The sequence below is a fragment of the Batrachochytrium dendrobatidis genome (assembly GCF_000203795.2).
Source record: "Batrachochytrium dendrobatidis JAM81 unplaced genomic scaffold BATDEscaffold_10, whole genome shotgun sequence".
In the NCBI taxonomy this organism is placed as follows: Eukaryota; Fungi; Chytridiomycota; class Chytridiomycetes; order Rhizophydiales; genus Batrachochytrium; species Batrachochytrium dendrobatidis.
This window is the reverse complement of record NW_006281108.1, coordinates 11614-27410: the sequence shown is the minus strand read 5'-3', so window position 1 is coordinate 27410 and position 15797 is coordinate 11614. Positions and strand designations below refer to the sequence as shown.

The following is a 15797-nucleotide window of genomic DNA, read 5'->3' as shown; positions in this document are numbered from 1 at the left end:
GAAGGGTGATTTTCAATATACCTGATAAAAGGGTCGTAAAAGCATAGTTCAATTGGCGCGAAATCAAATCAATCAATATGATATTGTGATTAGGGAGTAACATGCTGTCTAATTTGATAGTAACCCACTACAAGCAATCAAATAACCCTGTGTCATTGGTTAACCTAAAAGGGTTAGGGTTGGTTTAATATACAAAACATACAAATACATTCATTCCTATAATCAACATCAGTTTCAACACTCTACTTTTGTATTGATAGTTTAAACCCATTGACCAGTCTGATGAAATTGGTTGATATTTTATTCGTACTGACTGCAGCAGCAACTGCCAATGCAATACTGATACCGACTAATAACGATGGTTCACTCCAAACATCAGTCACTTCTAGTCAAGTGTCCAGCCCAACTAATGAACCTAACACAGGCACTTCAGATGAATATCAGGAAGAATCAATGGATTTGAGTATTCACAACCGAATCCAACAACAGCCAATGGATCAACCTAATCCAAATACTCCCGGTCCAAACCAGCGACCGACTGTGATTGTATTTGGTCCAAATGTTCTCAAACAAGGCCGGAAACGCCCAATTGATGTAATCGATTTAACCACTTTCGACCAAGACCAACAACAACCAACAGATGTAGCTGGTCCAAGTGCTCCCAAACGAGGTCAAACACAACCAATTGATCAGTCCAGCCCAAGTACTTCCAACCAAAACCAGCAACAGCCAATGAACAAAATCGAGCCAGGCAATACTAGTTCAAATCAAGTGACTGGATTGAACAAAAGAGATCAAAATACCTTTAATCGTATAAAGAAAAGGCTTGTAGAGTATAAAGAATTACGAAACAAAAAACGCAAAGAATATCATAAATCTATGGCTCTTGGATTGAAACAATGGTCAGCGTTAGCAATGGGAGAAGATATATCTGGATCAACGTACAATCCAGACACTGAAAAGAAAGCAAGAGAAGAGTATGAACAGGCAAGAGATAGAGTACGCAATGTCAGACATAGATTGAAGGATTTTATGAAAAGGCATGGTTTAGAATTTGAAGAACCGGGTTTGGATTTGGATTGATGATGTGTCGATGATTTTGGTTTTGAATAAATTTAAACTTTCTGGTGTGTTGGTATTTATCGAGTGTTAGATTTGCAATCACTTGTCAGTTGCATGGTTGCATGATACCACAAACTGATCATGTCGTGTATTGTACAACAAACGGAGCAATACACTTGTTCAAAGTCTGTCACAAGCAAAAGGTGTTTGTCATGTCACTGTCACTGTTGGAAATCACAACAGACAATGTTTGATTGAAGGATTTAACACCCCATTACAAAACATCATTGCCTTTTATCAATAATATACTAAAACTAACCAATACGTTAATGTCTTGCAATATATTGTGTTTGACTACAATCACATCCATCATTGTGCAGTTGGTGATATTGCTGAATCAAGATATGAAAGTGATCCATCAAGTGGTTCAATTAAAACAAACACTGCAAACCATTCAATCAATGTTGGAAATTGTGTTGGAATACTGAATGGACAAACCTTTGAGTAAAATACAAGTCAATATACAGTAATGCTGTGTATACTATGTATACTGTGGTTAGTGGAAATGATTACTCGTATCCAATTTCAGATGATGATCAAATAATTCAGACTTGCAAGTATTATGAATTTGAACACATCCAAATTGCTGAAACGTCTGTTACTGAATCTAGAAACCCATATCCAACAATGACAAATAAGCAGCGTCAGAACAGAAATCAATTGCATGCATTATCAACAATTAGTGAACCTGAAAACAACAAAACATATGACATATGACAGGACATTTCAAACAACTTGTTTTCTAGAGCAACTATAAATGCCATGTCAGAATATTTAGAGCTTCGTGATTTGTTTTAATGTAGAATAGTATAAAATATAAAGTAGAATATAATCTGTAACTGTTAGTAGTTATCAGAAGAGAACAAATCAGAAGTGTAAGAGGAAGTTGCACTTTAAATCAAGATCAACAGACTTAGTCTTTTCAAAAGTAGTGAAAAGGTTTGATAAAGTAGTTAGAAAGATGAAATAGTTTGAAGAGTTATTTATTGATAAGAGTAAGCATTCTAGCTTTTATAGTAGTTGATTGTTTGTGTCTTGTGATACGAACAATTAACACGTTTGATGATGAGAGGTTGTAAACGAGAGTTACAACCAATAGTGTTGATTTCTGGAGTTAGTAAATTTAATAATGGCATCGTCTACCCGTTTATAGAGAGCTCGAGTCCTAGAAATGAGTGTAATGGAGTTACTGTGCACATGGATTTTTGGTGATGAAAGGATTTAACTTGTGTTTAAGTTTGGCGCTTTTTAGAACTAGCTTTGCCATAGGTTACCGCATAAGAGTATCCGTCTGGATATTCCAACATGCCATTCATTGACTCGATCAAAAACTACAACAATTACTTGCAATGCATCAAAATTTGGCATCCAAATTTGACATCCATATCCAGTTCAACAACAGGAGGCGTCAAACAAGTGGTATCATGATTACTATTCACAAAACAAGCAAATTGGACAACAGCGCTGTTGCAACTATTATGCTTCAAACTCGGAATCAGAAACGGTGCAACTGAAAAAAAGTACACAAAGTCGATGAGTATAGTTTATTGAATCATTCAACACCAATATCGTGTACTTGAAAATCAATGACATCAATTCCACCATCTACCAGAAACATGTTTGTTGCGGTGTGTTATTTGATGTGAATTTTGCACCAGTATGTTCATGTCTGATACAATTCATGGCTGTTATTGGACTTTGTACGACTGAACCATTGTTCAAATGTGATGATGTTTATGCCACTGTTGTAAATCGAATGGGTGCATATTGAAATACACGATATTGTTGTAATAGATTGTAGTATGTCTTGTATGCAAAATACGACAATCTCTCGAGTTTGAATTCATTGTAAATATACACCAGACATTCATCAAACTGAACCTTTTAGTATTTTTGCTTGCTTGAAATAGCTCCAGCAAACAAACAAGCGTTTCTGCAATGCACATTGTGTATGCTACACCAACAACATCATTGATGGTCAATACACACAAGTATTGTTGATGTACACTTTGAGTTCCAAGACTGTATTTTTTGTAGTGGGAAAGTTGTGGGAAAGCTGCACATTGAGTTGCACTGTTTTGAGTTCCACTTTAAACATCTGATCAGCAATCAGTCCATACTTTTGACAAGCTCATGTATGAATGATGGTTTATCAGTGTTTTTATCAAGACACGGTAAATTGGTTCATGATCAATGATTTGAGTTGGTTTCAATGTTACTGCATTCATGACATTGAGTGCATCTGAAACAGCAACATCATCACTTGATTCGAGTTTGAAACAATAATTATTGACTGTGTTGGTCAAACTGCAGATTCACTGCTATTGGATTCAGACTCTGTAGCAAGACTTTCTGTGTGATGAAACAGCATCTGAAACTGCACCAATCGTTTGATTTCCAATCATATGAGCATCGTCCATAATAATATCATCAGCGGTTTGTGGTTCAGCATTTACCATTATACGAATCCAGTGAATATGTTGATTGTAGGTTTGTAAACAGAGGCTACAAGCCAGCAGTGACATCGTTTGCAGACTTTTGATTTTGAAAGCATTCATAATTTCTGATATGTTACTATCATACAGCAAGGCACATTGCAGTTGCTCAGTTTGTCGACTTTTATTGGCAACCTATTATGTACCAGCCACAAATATGATATTGCAGACTTGTAGATGCTTAAAAATGGGTTTTCAAATTGACTTTTGAATTTGAGGATCGTGAACATATGATGGCATATTGATGGTTGTCATTATTGTCAAGTGTGTTGCAGTTGATTGAAGATGTGATGGAATGAATCAATATTCGATTGTGTTGTTTATTAACAAGAAAGTGAGTGTGTTCATAAAATAGGAGACAAGAAAGCCATGTGAATTCCAGTTCAAACGTCATTGTTGATGGTTTTTGATTGTTAAACTATTCAGAAATGTCTCACACTCTCACACTACTAATGTCTCACACAATGCAAGTCAACACTCTCACACTAGTAATGTCTCACATTAATGAGACATTAATTCTGGTGTAAATTTGACTAATTTCCAAATATTTAAATCGTGTGAATTGTCTTGAAATATCCCAAAATTTTGTTATTTTGACTCGATTAAAAAGTCGATTTTTGTTTTACAATTTGACAAATAAATTGCTTTTTTACTCTTTTTTCTTTTCATAAAATGCCAAAACGATTCCTCAATGTTGAATATGGCACTATTTCTACTGAAATCGATGTGACTGACTTTGAAGACCCGAGTGACGTTCAGGATGCTATCAAGGCAGAGTATGGTCCTGCTATGGCTGACATTGATGCTCCTCAACTCCAACTCTACACCAACAGTAACAAGAGCCAACTAATCAACACCTGGACTTTACTCGACTCTCTTCCTCAATAATACTTTACTCAAGATGGTTATTGTGTTGTTATTGGTTGTTTACCTCTACCTCCAATACAGCCTACTCAAACTGACCTAGGTCCAACATCTGCAGCAGCCTCACCCGCACTACTGGATTTTTGGACTGCTTTCACAAACTACCCTAACCCTCTTGAAGGAAACACTGTTGTCCAACTTCCAGCAGACGTATTCATCCTTGGAACATATTCAATCGGATCATCCATTTACATCCGTCCTTGTTATCCTAAACTTCTTGAAAAATCACTATCTATTGTGCAATCTGCTGATATATGTCATTTGATCATCCTTGGAAATCCTGGAATTGGCAAGACATATTTTGGTTACTTTTTGCTGTTGCATCTTGCTCGCTCTGGTGCTACAGTCGTGTATGAGAGTGGAGCTGATCAAAAAAGATATCTGCTTACTCCCAATGGTGTATTCGAAGGAGGAAAGCATGCTTTTTGGAAAATCTTGGATTCCTCGTCAACATTCTACATTGTTGATGGCTCGGCACCTGTTGATGTTGATGCCAAGACCATTCTTGTTACTTTACCTCGTTGGGAAATTTGGCATCGGTTTTCCAAGGGGTCCTGCGACATTCGGTATATGCCAGTGTGGTCAAAAGAAGAATTGCATTCTTGTCGCTCAATGCTTTTTCCTACAGTTCCACAAGAATTGGTTGAAAGTCTGTATTTGAAGTGGGGAGGAATTGCTCGTTATGTTCTTAAATATGCATTGGTAAAAGAACAACAGGATTTTCTCGACAAAGCTTTAAATATTTCCAATATCGATTCAGTTGTCAAGTCTTTTGGTAAATATGGTGAAAACCTAGACGCTTCAAGTTGTTTGATTCATAGATCAGTCAAGGATGGCTTCCACAGTGGTCCTTATCAGTTTGCTTCTGACTATGTGGTTGATGAAATTTACAACCGTGTCTATGCCAGAGACCGAGATCATCTTATCAGATTCGTTTCTGTCACTCGAGAAATTGGTGAAACTGGTCAACTTAATAGGGTATTATTTGAAAAGCACGCTCATACAGTCATCGCTAAAGGTGGTTCATTCAAGATTCGTGATTTACGTACCAAGCTGGAGTCTACACTTCAACTGCCGATGGATCTTACTACTTTGTTATTCTCCAACAATTCTCAAGTTCAAGACGCAACGAATTGCTATTTCCGTCCCATTAGCAATATTTTTGAATCTGTTGATTCGTTCATCAAGCCAAATCTACTTTTCCAAATGACCGGTGCCAAAAATCATCCTTGCAAACAGACTGAACTTTGTGATGTTTTGGAAATACTTGGTAATCCGTCAAAACCAGAACTGTATTTTGTTGTACCTCCTGATCGTTTTGCCTGTTTTACACACCAAAGCCACCACGGAACAGATGGTCAAGTGTTGTCACAAAACGATACTATTGCGAGTGTTGAGAAGTTGACTCAATTTGTTTTGACGTTTGAACCATCTCATCAATAAGGTATGTAGACTAGAATTAATGATTTTTATTGGCTGCATAACGCTAATCCTAACTCTGTTTCTCGACCTCGTTCTACACAATACACGACGTTTGATTTCTTAAAGGTGAATAATATCGTATGGGTTCTTGTTCATTGACGTATAGTGACATATTTATGTAGTATAAGTTTGAAGGAAGATCACAGAGATGTAAGACAAGAAGAAGGAATGAATCAGAATAGTCGTGATTGTTTATTGATAAGAGAACTTTGTCTCTTATATATAGTAAGTAGTAGTGGTGAATTAGTGGCGGTATAAGCGTCACTCCTAAGCTTCACCGTTAAGGGTTCCCAAGCGTTACAGTCATTGCATAGAGTGAGGCAACGGTCATCACCATATCTAAGCATTGTATAGCTTACTTGTTTATACACTGCTTGTTACTAGACCCCATCCTGACCGTCTGGGTCCTATTACAAATGTCATACATTACCAATGTCTAACACCCCTCCACGTCGAGAACACTCTCGAAGACCGAGCAGGTTGACGAATTGTTCGAAGGCGGGTCTTGGTAATCCTTTTGTCAGAATATCAGCTACTTGATCCTTAGTACCGATGTACTCTGGTTTGATCAGTCCCTGGCTGATTCTGTCTCGTAATGCATTAATCTTAATGCCTATATGTTTGGTTGCCTCGTGTACGACGGATGGTCCAATCATGTTTGATATCGCCGATTGCGAATCACAGTATAGCGTTGTTGGTCCATCTTGTTCGAAACCTAACTCTCCAAGTAGATCGCGCAGAAACAATAATTCTCGCGATGCTGATTCGGCAGCAGTATATTCGGCTTCCATAGTAGATACGGCCACACACGTCTGTTTTGATGACCTCCACGATACAAGTGCATTGCCTACATAACATAAATATCCAGACGTAGACTTCCTGGTCTTTACGTCTCCAGCCCAATCGGCATCTGAGTAACCACTCAATGATGCGTTGGTTCCTCCTAGTTCTAGTGCGTAACTTAACGTTCCTTGCACGTAGTGTAGTATGAGCTTGACTGCATTCCAATGTTGATCAGTCGCATGGTGCATATGTCGGGCAGCTTGTCCAACTGCAGCGGCCAAGTCCGGGCGTGTTGCTATCATAGCATACATTAGTGACCCGACTGCTTCTCTGTAAGGTGCGGATGTAACCGGATCCGTTTCCTCAGCTGCTGGTAATGGGTTCGAAGGGTACAGTGGAATAAACTTTGGATTGCAATTTGACATGCGAAATTTCTCTAGTACATCAGAGAGATAGTGCGACTGGGATAGGGTGATAGTTCGACCCATTCGATTGCGAATTATCCTTATGTTCAGGCACGTATGAATTGGACCCAAGTCCTTCATGCTAAATTCCTTGAACAGTTTCGACTTCATCCTTTCGAGTAAACTCCTGTTGTTACCAACAAACAGGATATCATCCACATATATAGCAATCATGACAAACCTGTCCTTGGCTGACAGAATGAGGATACATTTATCCGTCATGCATTGCGTAAATCCCATATTCAAGCACTTGTCCACCAGAACCTTGTTCCATTGGTACGGCGCTTGTCGTAATCCATAAAGAGTTTTTTTGTAGTCTTCCTACTCGTTTGATTGCCCCTCCTGTGCTGTTGTTGTATCCTTCAGGCAGCTCGATATAGAGCTCCTCGTCAATTGTGCCATTCAGAAAGGCATTGTTCGCATCCGTATGGTCAACTTCCCAATCATAGATTGCAGCTAGTGCCAATATGATTCGCAAAGAAGTGAATTTTAATACCGGAGCATATGTTTCGTGAAAGTCGATGCCTGGTACTTGAGCGAATCCTTTCGCTGCTAATCTGGCCTTGTACTTGTCAATAGTACCGTCAGCCTTGTACTTGATCTTGAAGACCCATCTGACTTTGATGGCCTTGAATCCTGATGGAAGAGCGCATTCTTGCCATGTGTTATTCTTGTACAAAGAATCCATTTCTGCGTCTGCGGCTTCTTTCCATAGATCTGCATCACTCGACATCATAGCCTGTTGCCATGTTTCTGGCACAATGTTCCTCGATGATCCGTTCGATATAACTGCCACTGCGTTATTCGACTCATCGGCATTACTGGTACCACTCCCGTGAGTGTACGAGTAGTATTGATCTGACTCTTCCAGATCACTGTCATCTTGACTTGTATTGGTTGGCAAATCCTCAACCATTCTCTGTTCCACCGCAGCCTGTATGCTCGGCTCAGACGCGTCAGCAGTCTCTGATATCGCTCCTGGATAATCAGCCGTGACCGTCGATTCTGTGGGAGCAGCCATCGTGGCTCTGTCCCTGTTCATAACGTCAACTGGACGTTCCTGAACTGCTTTCCTCGAACCTTGAGATTTCGATCTCGGTTTCTGGTTCGGTTTCCTATAACCGGCTAGACTCGACTCATTTAGCGATGTCTTGATAGCCTTATTCCTGCTGATGCCACGCCCTAATAACTCCTCCTGAGTTATGCGTTCATCGCTTGTTGTGACCTCGGTCCCGCGATCTGCTACAGTCATCCTCGCTGTATTCCTTGCAGTCGGTACTACTCTTGGTACTTGTCGGCGACCTGGTTCTGACTCCCCTCCAATTGGCGTACTCGCACAATCTGGATTTCCTGGAGTTTCTGATGTTTTTGGACTTACCACATTATCTATCACAATAGGTACAGACGGTGTAACACCACCGCGTAAATTGTAGCTATGAGTAAATAATGGTGCCTCTTCGTACAGTGTCATTGCTGGTACGGTATTGTTCCGACGAACGGGATTAGAGAGTGAAGGAAACTCCTCTTCAGCAAAGTCTACATCCCTGCTTGTTATCATCTTTTTGCTTTCAAGGTCAAACAGCTTGTATGCCTTGGCCTGTGAGTGATAACCGATAAATACACACCTTCTAGTGCGTGTGTCCAATTTTGCCAGCAATTGCTTTGGTCTGAGTGCATACGCTGCACATCCGAACGTCCTGAGGTGCATCACCTTTGGCAGCTCTCCTGTCCATAGCTCGTATGGCGTTCTTTGGCCTAGCGCCTTGTTAGGAGACCGATTCTGTAGATACACTGCAGTCATCGCTGCCTCTGCCCAGAATTCTCGACCAAGCTTGCAACCGGCAAACATAGCGCGTACAGCGCTAACTATTGTCCGATTCTTGCGTTCGGCAACTCCATTTTGCTGTGGAGTGTAAGGCGTCGTTCTCTGTACTGCAATTCCTTTAAGCTTCAGGAACTGTTGGAACGCACTGGAGGTAAACTCCCCTCCATTATCGGTTCGGATCGCTCGAACCGGTAAGCCTTTACTTAATTCGACAGCGGCAACATGTTCCTTGAACCGCTGGAACGTTTGATCCTTTGAGATCATTGGATACAGGTGGGAATACCTCGAGTAATCATCTACTATGATCAGGTAATATTTATATCCACCTAGAGCCGTGTCATGAAACGGCCCTTCTAGATCCATGTGTAGCAACACATTGACTTGAGTCGCCACATGTGTACTTCTTTTCGGGAACGGGTGTCGAACGGCCTTGCCTTCGATACATGCCACGCACTGAGACCTCTCTTTGGTCTTTCCCGGTATAATATCAAGACCTTCCGATTTGTCGGCCAAGTTCTTGATCGATTCGACATTTATATGCCCCAGTCTTTTATGCCAGCCAGCAGTGTCTGTGGGCTTTCTAAATACTTCTGACGCGTGATTAGCTGTTGCAATTACTGTAGCATGAGCCATTGCACGTTCCTCATCAGATATTATAGCCTCGCAGTTTACTGCGTTTACGCCTCCGTCTCTACGGGTAGTCATGATAACCTCGCCATTCGACTTTCTTATAGTTCTGACCTTTTTGAAAATACTGATCTGACATCCTTTGTCTTCGAGTATATTTTCAGAGATAAGGTTGACTCCGAAAGTTGGCACCACTAGAACATTACCCAGTTGAATGGAAACAGTCCTGTGACCTACATTGCACAGGATTTCCACTGTTCCAGTACCGATGACATTGTGCATATCTTGTCCTGATGCCTTGACCTGTCGGTTGCTGCACGGTACAAAATCATACACCCATTCAGGTCGGCATACCATATGGCTGGAGGCTCCCGAGTCCAATATGAACATATCACTCCTATCGATGGAGCTACATGCCTCGTCAATTACAATGTCCCTTTTCTTGTCATCCATTGCTACAAACATTCCGTCTGCCGATTGATTATTTCTTGATCGGTCTTGGTTGTTTGATCGTGGCCCTTTGGAGAAGAACTTTGGTGACTGTTGTCGGTAATTGTCGTTCCTTGGAGCTGGTCGACAGTCCTTTGCATAGTGGCCTATATTACCACAATTATGGCATGCGGGCATTCTGTCTTGATCGTCGTTTCTTTGTTCATAGGGTCGACGTCCCTGCTCTCTACGATAATAAGTATCCATCTCATGGTTTGCTGCAAAATAGTCATCCCGACTAGAATTGCCTTGCTTTGCGCCGTGTGCATTTGGCCCATGTGATGTTGAACCTTTCCGTAGGTTCCTATGATTTCTAGACGCATAGTTCGCCTCGTATATGGTGTCATCTACACCGTGCCTCGGTAGTGCACCCATGTTGATGAGTTTAATTTCCTCTTCGATGAGTTCCGACAGGAATTTGTTGGGGCTTAGCATTTCGTCGGTCCATCGCACTGTATGTCCTTCGAAATAGCGCCATTCTCTGCTCTTGGAAACAAGTTTTGCCATCACCCTTGATGCAAACACTTTCTCACCCCAAAATATATTTGCCGCTGCAATCTTATGACGTAGACTCGTCATAGTGTTGTACAGTTCCTCGACTCCCTTCCTGGGATCGTACTGCAGATTTGCCATGGCTTCCTCTGATCGCGTCAGCGATCTTTCACAGTAGTCAACATAATGGTTCTTGAGTCCGACCCAGATTTTCCTGGCGTCAAGTTGTATTCCATTACTGTCACAGAGCATAAACTTGAATTTACTGCTCACTGTTGCCTGCAAGATTCCTCTTGCCTTGAATTCCTTTAATTTGTAGTCGCGCTCGATCTTTTCTGGAAGTTCACCTATGATGTGAGATTCCCATAGATCCAGAGTTTCGAAGGCGGCCTCCATTTGGTTTGCCCAGACAGTGTAATTGTCCTGGGTCAATACCGTAATAATAAGACCTTCAGCGATCTTGACCTGCTGTGAGCCTGGGCTCATAACCTCTTGTTCATTGACGTATAGTGACATATTTATGTAGTATAAGTTTGAAGGAAGATCACAGAGATGTAAGACAAGAAGAAGGAATGAACCAGAATAGTTGTGATTGTTTATTGATAAGAGAACTTTGTCTCTTATATATAGTAAGTAGTAGTGGTGAATTAGTGGCGGTATAAGCGTCACTCCTAAGCTTCACCGTTAAGGGTTCCCAAGCGTTACAGTCATTGCATAGAGTGAGGCAACGGTCATCACCATATCTAAGCATTGTATAGCTTACTTGTTTATACACTGCTTGTTACTAGACCCCATCCTGACCGTCTGGGTCCTATTACAAATGTCATACATTACCAATGTCTAACATGGGTTCCATTGGACAACAAACCTCACTTTGTGGAAATGACCACTTTCATTGTCAGGAACTTCCCAATCGTGTAATTTAATAGCTTTGGTTTTGAAACCTATAGTTTCTTGTAAATAATTGCATATCCCAAGACTGTTTTTCACCATACAGTTTTGAAACTAATATTTTGATTCAAGAACAAACTGCGTTTTCCTTTTTCTTTTTCTTTTGCAAATAAAAGTTGTTTTGTTGCTTACAATTATGGTCAATCAATTGACTGCCAAACCGTACAACAGTTTTGCTGACATTGGATTTGCCCGATCGATAGTCTTGGGTTTCAAACTTGAATCAAACTCCCAGCTGACAAAACACTGCAGGGATTGTTACAAGCACGAAAGCAGCTGTTTCAAGAGATGCTGGTATGATACAAGGAGTACCAGAAAGTATACTCTTACAAAGAATTGTTTGCAACTGAATTGAATCAAATAGCCATACGTGATAAACAGCGGGTTGATTGTGGCTTTATTCCCAATCAATGGTATTGACAAAAACAACCGGGGATGAGCCAGGATCAAGAGTTGGAGGCTAGACACAATTATGAATAGAATATGCTAGAGTATCAAAAAGATGATCAAAGAAAGCGTGAAATTCAACAGATCAGCAATGATGTCCAAATGCATAGTGTAATCAAGCAGATTTGAATTCATTTTGGCATTGCAAGACACACTATCACATTTGGAAGAGTTGATTGGAAATATAAAGACTCGTACTCGATAAACACGGACTTGTCAGTGGTTTGATTTTATACTCTATCATTCTTACAACAAGACCCAGCTAAACCCAGTCTGTGTACATTAACGCTTAGTACTGGTTAAAAAACTACCCATTGTATCCAATTTGAGGCATCAAGTATGAGTCTGGCACAAATAGCTCGTATTTATTATGAATTACAAGCAAAGTTATTGACTATTCTACCCTAATACTTTTGACTTGAATTCCTTTCTGCGAATAATTTATGTTTTGACAACTTTGTACATGATTTAGCAGTAAGTGTCGGTTAAAAAACTGGTATCATCGGGTGTTCTATCTATACTACTTTCAATCGATCGAATGTCAATATGTTTGTACAACAGTTTGGTACAACTGACTGTCTGTGGATTATTATCACACGAGTCAATGCTGACCTGATTTACGATATTCAGTGTTGTTGGAATATCAACACAACATCAACACCAAACATCAGATCGACACTGCACGTTGATGTTGATGGATGCAACATGAATATTGAAACAATGCATCATAATGCGTACAAGTTGCAGATTGCAGTTCAAACTCAATGCAAAATACACATTGTTACAGTTTGGTCATGAACAAAGCGATACGCACAATGTGCAGTTCATGTCTACGACTCGACTGATTGGTAGACAACGACCATTTGCATTGTTGAACAGTAAACTGAACAGTAAATGACCATCAAACGCATGGCTTGGTATCGACATTCAAGCAATCACCATGATTGTAATATTTGCAAGTTGTCCACAAGTTGTTTACAAACGACCATCAATTGACAATGGCATGCATGTGCATGTGCATGGTTGACTATACAATACACTACATGAACCAATATTGCTGGCTGAATACAGGTCACAACTGCAAGTATCCATGTGGTAATGGACTGACATTGGTGTTGATATCAAATTGATTGACTAATCGATCATCATCAATTACATCAGTGATTGGTATATGCAACAGATATACACCATGTCCGAGTCTGATACATGTCGATATATGCGTGTCAATCAGCAATGCATATTTGTGGCCATTACAGTCGAATGTGAATCGAGTCGATCATTAAACCAACGAATCAATGATTGCATTCTAAATGTAGTGCGATTTGATGCAACATGACAATATATTGTCCAACATACACAACACCGATATACAATACATCACACATGGATACACTGCATATACAAACGGTAGCAATGACCAATCAAAACCAACAGTGACAGAGTTACTCGTCAACATATACTCGATCATCAGTCGAATCCGCATATATCAACTAGTTGCGACACGTCATAATCAATGTGGATTATATTGCTCACCAATCGATCATGACAGCTAATCAATACCAATCATGTAGTCAATACAATCACCAACATATCCATGACTGTTGACTTGTGGTTACAACTCGTCAATTGCATCCAATGTTACAGTTGATGCACATCTGATTACTGCAAATCAACAACTTGTCAATCATATCATAGTGTGTATTGCCAACAAACCATGCAATTACAAATCAATGTATACGTGATCAACGTTTGATATTTGATGGTGATGAACCAACCATGATTGATTGTATCATACAACTAATACAGTTGCATTGTCTGGTATGTATGATCGACCCAATCATGTCAAACAGTAACTAATGTGTGTATATCGAGTTTGTGTTGCATGGACACATCAAGGTGTTTGATAACGAGTCCAACGTGATGATACAAACCCAATATTATATGAATATCCAAGTTGATGAATCAAGTCAAGGTTTGCAAAGTGTCAATGTCAGATCAATCAAACGAACCAGTCAACCATTATATTGTGACTAGTGATGGCACGGTTTGAATGTCAACGAGTTAGACAGTCGACAATATGGGTGATTGCGATTTGGTCAAACCGCAACACTCGCATATCACTGAGTCGGTTTGATGTGTGTGGTGTAAGCAGTATGTATAAACTCGTTGATATTATGCACTATAACCAATATACATCACATGTATACAGTGGTAAACACCAACGTGTGATGTGTCCAGTGATCGTATACTGGTTGATTGATGCAATATGATCATACATACTATTGTATTGGTGACAAATGGTCGTATAGATGACTGAATTATCATATACAGGTCATTGGTATCCTTGTCGCATTATGGTGCCATTACACAGTATTTCTACACAAATCACACCCTGATGCTACGCTTCCAATTTCAATAAGCAATTATATAAAGAAAGAGTATTTCAAAGTCATTTCAACATTGACAACAAATCAACACCAACCCTGATAGTAACACAAATCCCTTAGGACGATCATTCAAGAAATATGCTTTTAATATCATTTATTCAATAATGGATATAAATATAGTTCAAAAACTGGCTCGTTGAATGACATTACAACTTGCTCAACCAACCACCAAAATGAAATTCTCAATTGCCGTACTGTCATCAATCCTTACTGTCTTCTCGGTCACAGTTGCCAATCCAGTTGATCCCAGTTCGACCATGAGTGCTGAAGTCAGCACTCCAACAGTTTCTCCCAGTGCAACTGAAACTGCAAGTGCTAAAGCTAGCATCTTGAACACTTTTAGTAGGTTTGATTATCCGAAAAAATTAAAATCATATAATGAGTTTGGCAAGTATTGCTATTCAATTGGCTTGGAGGGAGTATTCATGATCGAAGAACACACAACACTTTCAGTTAAAATCGACAAAATAGAGAAAGATATTCACAATGTAGATGCTCGGATCAAGGCTCAAAAAAACTTGCTGTATAATCTGGAGCAAGATTTTGACTTTTTAAATAGAGCCTCGGGTCAAGGATCAGTAGACCTCGACCTTGAAACTAATATTAGAACCCAGCGTGAGTTTCTTGATGAACTCCAAGAGATTCTCCAAAAAATTCTTGATGGGTATCGGATTAGGCTTAAAAAAGATTCTGAGCAAGAATTGGAGCTTAAACATTACTTTGAGCATCACCATAAATTTGAGGTGACAGATTCTGACGATAATATAAACCTGGAATCGTATCACTCGTACAAGAGTTGTTTTGACTTTTTCTACAGTTACTTTTCAAGTATATTTTCACGGTTTGAGCAGGATGCTCAGCAGCAAGCTTCTCAACCATAGACCCGTCACGATGTTGGAGTTGAGTGAACCATCACAGTCTCATCCAGTATATGTTGTAATGCACCGTGTATTGCATGGTGGTTTAATTGTCATGTGTCATGCATTCAATGTCATTCATTCAATAAGCATCGTGTATTGCCAAACAATAGTGTATTATACTAATGGTTTGATCATATTTCACCAATCAACTACTATGTGATGTCATGATTGATCATTCGGTGTGCTACACATATTGAATGCATGCAAATCCATGACTGTCAACTCCTTGTTGAAATGGGTTCAGATCACCATCAGCTCACTCACTTGTTGCACCGATATGACTGCATAATCAACCTGACACAAACCAAACCACACTCGAATATATATGT

The 15797-nt window shown here is 39.8% G+C and overlaps 4 protein-coding genes across 4 annotated transcripts; 3 read left to right on the top strand and 1 right to left on the bottom strand.

The window, feature by feature from the left end:
- Positions 1 to 492: 492 nt before the first annotated feature.
- Positions 493 to 1083, top strand: BATDEDRAFT_90615 (uncharacterized protein; the record flags this gene model as incomplete). Its single annotated transcript, XM_006680841.1, has 1 exon — positions 493 to 1083. The coding sequence occupies one exon, from the start codon at positions 493 to 495 to the stop codon at positions 1081 to 1083; it is 591 nt and encodes a 196-aa protein (XP_006680904.1).
- Positions 1084 to 4289: 3206 nt separating this feature from the next.
- On the top strand, positions 4290 to 5984 carry BATDEDRAFT_26417 (uncharacterized protein; the record flags this gene model as incomplete). Its single annotated transcript, XM_006680598.1, has 2 exons — positions 4290 to 4449; positions 4519 to 5984. The coding sequence occupies 2 exons, from the start codon at positions 4290 to 4292 to the stop codon at positions 5982 to 5984; spliced, it is 1626 nt and encodes a 541-aa protein (XP_006680661.1).
- A 419-nt stretch (positions 5985 to 6403) lies between these two features.
- Positions 6404 to 11219, bottom strand: BATDEDRAFT_26416 (uncharacterized protein; the record flags this gene model as incomplete). Its single annotated transcript, XM_006680597.1, has 4 exons — positions 6404 to 6430; positions 8268 to 8743; positions 9497 to 9712; positions 10403 to 11219. The coding sequence occupies 4 exons, from the start codon at positions 11217 to 11219 to the stop codon at positions 6404 to 6406; spliced, it is 1536 nt and encodes a 511-aa protein (XP_006680660.1).
- A 3502-nt stretch (positions 11220 to 14721) lies between these two features.
- BATDEDRAFT_90618 (uncharacterized protein) lies at positions 14722 to 15429 on the top strand (the record flags this gene model as incomplete). Its single annotated transcript, XM_006680840.1, has 1 exon — positions 14722 to 15429. The coding sequence occupies one exon, from the start codon at positions 14722 to 14724 to the stop codon at positions 15427 to 15429; it is 708 nt and encodes a 235-aa protein (XP_006680903.1).
- Positions 15430 to 15797: the final 368 nt, after the last annotated feature.